The sequence below is a fragment of the Electrophorus electricus genome, chromosome 16 (genome assembly GCF_013358815.1).
Source record: "Electrophorus electricus isolate fEleEle1 chromosome 16, fEleEle1.pri, whole genome shotgun sequence".
In the NCBI taxonomy this organism is placed as follows: domain Eukaryota; kingdom Metazoa; phylum Chordata; class Actinopteri; order Gymnotiformes; family Gymnotidae; genus Electrophorus; species Electrophorus electricus.
In genome coordinates this window covers 12,722,893-12,727,892 of record NC_049550.1, presented here as the reverse complement: position 1 = coordinate 12,727,892, position 5,000 = coordinate 12,722,893, and the positions used below count along the sequence as shown (strand labels likewise).

At 46.0% G+C, this 5,000-nt stretch overlaps 1 protein-coding gene across 5 annotated transcripts in view; it reads left to right on the top strand.

Moving 5' to 3' along the window:
• vps8 (VPS8 subunit of CORVET complex) overlaps positions 1–5,000 on the top strand; it is a 69,633-nt gene that overhangs the window by 37,246 nt on the left and 27,387 nt on the right. For all 5 annotated transcript variants that reach the window (XM_035534845.1, XM_035534844.1, XM_035534843.1 and 2 more), the window contains one exon: positions 4,247–4,327. In XM_035534845.1, the coding sequence (XP_035390738.1) occupies positions 4,247–4,327 (81 nt within the window). The remainder of the gene's footprint in view (positions 1–4,246; positions 4,328–5,000) is intronic.

Sequence of the window (5,000 nt, the reverse complement as noted above, 5' to 3'; positions counted from 1 at the left end):
CACACACACACACACACACAAGGGCCTAACTCAACACCAATCCTCTTTATACACACACACACATACACACACACGGGCCTAACACAACACCAATCCTCTTTACACACACACACAAGGGCCTAAGTCAACACCAATCCTCTTTATACACACACACACACACAAGGGCGTAACACAACACCAATCCCCTTTACACGCACACACACTTACAAGGATCTAATCTGACACCGATCCCCTTTATGCACGCAGACTCACACACAAATAAGGGCCTAATCTCACACTAATCCCCTTTATACACACACACACACACACACACACACTCAGGTAAAGGCTTAACCTGACACCAATCCCCATTACAAACACAAACATACTCCGATACGCAGACAGGAATATCTAGCTTCATGCCAAAAATCCATTTCTCACTTGCTTTCCATGTCTAGATAAGTGGCTGGAACAGATATACTGTCAAAAGCAAATACCATCGGCCATCTCGGCTAAAGCTAAATCATTCGGCCCATATCTTACACACACACACACACAGATATATCTAGCAATATGCTGCAAGCTGAGATCACACCTGCCATCAATGTCAAGATAAGCAAATAAGACAGATGTACGATTGTTGAGGTGCACTCCCACGAAAACATCCACACACACACACACACACAGAATATATATTGTGTATGACAGGTGTGGTCACTAACTACTGTGTGTGTGACCTCCCTGACCTCTGTGCTGTGTGTGACTGTATAAGATAAGGGGTTACAGTTTTCCTTGTAGAGGCCTGGCAGCCCTAGTAACTTTATTGCCTGATTCATTGCAAACTCCTTCCATTGTTTGCAAACATTAGTGTAAACAATGCAGGGGGCGACTCATTAGGACAGTGCTTCCCTATCCTGTGCTGAGGGTGCAGAAACTCGCCCATCTTCACAAGTGACTCATGTTTCTTGTGCATAGGGTAGTTTAAGTGAACAAAGCTACACGCCTCCTCACACTCTAATTGTTGCATCACAATTTTGATAAACTGCTAGAATGTGTGAAACATGGCAGAAACCTCAGCTGGCCATGATCCAACACAGCTGTGCTAGTGGGAATGCTTCCGCATAGCTGTGCTAGTGGGAATGCTTCCGCATAGCTGTGCTAGTGGGAATGCTTCCGCATAGCTGTGCTAGTGGGAATGCTACCTCATAGCTGTGCTAGTGGGAATGCTTCCGCATAGCTGTGCTAGTGGGAATGCTTCCGCATAGCTGTGCTAGTGGGAATGCTACCGCATAGCTGTGCTTGCGTCAGCAGTAAACGTCTCAGCAAGACATAAATATGAGTTAAACCTGGTCTAGATTGTAAAATTTCTCTTTGGGTTCCTTACGAGTTAATAGAACCTTGAGAATCTGTTCAATGTAGAGGTGTGGTACTGGAGACATTCCTGTCTTGTATGTTTGTGGGTCTGAAGCCATGTTAACACCTTTTGAAAGAAAATACTCTAAACAGTCTGCTAATGTGTTGTAATGCTGATATTATTACATTGTGGGTGTGTGGAGAGTGTGTGTGTGTGTGTGTGTGTGTGTGCGTGTGTGTGTGATAGTTCCTGGGATGACTGTGTCTATCTGTTTATGTAATCCCTGGAATTATTGCTTTTACATTGTTTGTTTCTGAAGTTTTGTATGAATCTTTGCCAAGCCACGCTAGTACAAAGTGCGTGCTTGTGCGTGTCTGTTTGTGCATGTGTGCGAATGTCTTTGAAGCTCCTCTGTGAGTGTGTGGGGGTGGGGTGGTAGAGGGTGTGTTTGAAGGTCTTCTGCAGGTGTGTGTGTGTGTGGGTGTGTGGGTGTGTGTGTGTGCGTGCTTGAAGCTGGTCTATAAGTGGGAGCATGTGTGGGTGTGTGTTTGAAGCTTGTTCTCAGGTGAACTTCTCTGTCTTCTCTGAGCCTGTCGGCTCCACAGTTTAAGCTGCAGCCATGTTGGAACGTGTCCACTGCTTCTCCTCCGCGTGAAACACCTCACACTAGCCCACTTCCTCACTCAGCTGAATCTGTTCTGAGATCAGTTCAAATCTGAACGAATTAAGCTTTTGGCTTTTGACCAAAAGATGGAATTAGCTTAGTCACTTCCTGGATTGCAGCAGAAAAAAATTCAAACTAATTGTCCTTGTTCACTAAAGCCATTGCCTTTTTTCCAGTACAAAAATAGATATACTTCTCAAAGCTCTTAGATGGATTCTGCTATATGGAAGCCAGCGTTGACCCTTCAGGGATGCACACCTGAAACCCAATAAGAGTCCCGTGCACCGCTACGCAGAGCTCTGAGTGCTGGAGCTGTCCATGGTGCTGAAGAAGCAGGGGTAGAGGTGGTGTGTGTGTGTGTGTGTGTGTGTGTGTGTGTGTGTGTGTGTGTGTGTGTGTGTGTGTGTGCAAAGTAGATGGGCAGCAGTAGCTCAGTGGGTAAGGTACGCGACTAGGTTGCCACTAAGGCGACTGAGTAAGGCCCTTAACCCTCAATTATACAAATCATAATTGTAGGTTTTTTTTGGATAAAAGCATCAGCTAAATTGTGTAGATTTAAGTGCAAAAGTAGATGTTGTGCATGTATCTACTATTCTAAACTTGAGCAGATGCTCAGAGACACTGCCTTGATGGATCTCACTGCAGGTGTTCTTGTGTGCATATGCTTGTTCGTGTGTGTGTGTTTGAGCCAGATTTGATAAAGGATACCTGTGCTTTTATAACTGTGCTTTAATATGGTCAGTGTGTTCATGGGGTGAGGAGGGGATGTGTGCTGTGCTCCTGTAGTGCAGGTCAGCTGTTCTGTTACTGTTGTCTCCTCACTTACTGGAATCTGCACTGGAGTCAGCTCTGTGTTATTGGTAGCACTAATATCTCCTCTCTCTCTCTCTCTCTCTCTCTCTCTGTCTCTCTCTCTCTCTCTCTCTCTCTCTCTCTCTCTCTCTCTCTCTCTCTCTCTCTCTCTCTCTCTCTCTCTCTCTGTCTCTCTCTCTGTGTCCTGTGTTGCCTTGAGTGATGGCAGGCATTACAGAGGATTACTGGTTTGCATTTGGCATTGTGAGTGTGTGAGCGTGTGTGTGAGCGTGTGTGTGAGCGTGTGTGTGAGCGTGTGTGTGAGCGTGTGTGTGAGCGTGTGTGTGAGCGTGTGTGTGTGCGTGAGAGTGTGTGCGTGAGAGTGTGTGCGTGAGAGTGTGTGCGTGAGAGTGTGTGCGTGAGAGTGTGTGCGTGAGAGTGTGTGCGTGAGAGTGTGAGAGTGTGTGTGTGAGAGTGTGTGTGTGAGAGTGTGTGTGTGTGAGCGTGTGTGTGTGAGCGTGTGTGTGTGAGAGCGCGTGTGTGTGAGCGTGTGTGTGAGAGAGAGAGAGTACGCGAGCGAGGTAGAGAGCTTGTTGTGATCCCAGGAGAGTGGAAGGCTCCTGTGGTGAGTTGGAGAGAAGATAAAGACAGAATTAGTTAGTTTCATCTCTATCTTCCTGTCTCTCCCTCTCTCTCTGTACATGGTCATTTCCCGCAGGGCTGCAACGGCCCATTTTCACAGCAGGCTCTGATTCATTCATCTACTGTGTGTTTTTGTGTGTGTGTGAGTGCGAGCCTGAGCATGCATGTATGCATGTTTGTATTTGTATTGTGTAACAAAGTTGATATAATTTTTTGTACTAAATTGTGTGTCTTAGATAATTTGTTTGTGTATGGTGGTGTGAATGCTGAAATATGAAAAAAACATGTGATGGGGGGAGAGAGAGAGAGAGAGAGAGAGAGAGAGAGAGAGAGAGAGAGAGACAGATAAGAATAAGGTTGTGGCTGTGTTGGGTGACCTTTAGCCATTTAGATTGATGAAGTTGTAGCTTCTCATAAAGACAGCGCTCTCTGGGGGATACAGTACCTAATTGCTCTGTTTCTCTCTCTCCCACACACGCACGCCTGCTGTTTGTGTGTGGGTGTGTGTGTGTGTGGGTGTGTGTGTGTGACCCACCCTCAACACTCTGATCTCTGTATCTGACTGGGTGTGTACAAGACGCTGATCGTTGGCATATGTATATGTGCGTTTGCATGTACATGAAGGTGTGTGTGTGTGTGTGAGTGAGTGAGAATGTGAATGAGTAACGATATTCCCCTGCACTGTGGATGGATGTTGACCAGAGTCACATGGATGCATCTATTTGACTATTATCTCTGTTTGTTTGAGTCTCTGATGGAGAACCTCACGTATCTGTCTGTGTGTGTGTGTGTGTGTGTGTGTGTGTGCTCCCTAGGACCCTGTGTATGGAAAAGGGAAGTTAGCTGAGATCCAGGGCCTCATCCTTGGCATGTTGGAGACTTTCAACTACGAACAGGTACTGTGATGTCATGAACGGGTACTGTGATGTCATGAACGGGTACTGTGATGTCATGCGTCAAGGAGTTTGGAATGTAATGATCATTAATTAAATACAATACTAGACCGCCTTTCTACATTCCTGCTTAATTGAACTACAAACACAGTAGTGTGTGTGTGTGTGTGTGTGATTAAAAGCGGTCTGTTGCCATTGACCCTTTAACAACCATTAATTAATTACACTCATAGTCAGCCAGGTTCTTCTGTAGAACTACCCAGCTCTGTACAGAGAACAGCTGTCGTCTCTTTTTGCTCAGCCTCTCGCATCCTCCAGCCACAAGAGCTGCTTTCTACTGTTTGTGCTCCCTAAATTTCCAAACGTTTCAAACGGTGCAGTTGGCACTGTGTGTAGAGGGACGTCCCCCTGTTGTGAGGCGCTATGCAGCCTTGTGCTTATGTATTATAACGTGTATTATTAAAGTAGGGTTGATGGTGACTGCCATGGCAGCTCATTTCACTGAAAATCCTGTCCACATCCATCTCTCGCTCTCTCTCACAGTCCTCATTCATTCTCTCTGTCCCTGTCTCCCAACGATGGCACTTGGGGAAAGCCAGCTGACGGCCTTCCTGCCTGTTCGCTGGCGTTTAGTAATTCTGAATGTGTAAGTGGCCTCCTAATTATTTAACGTGGT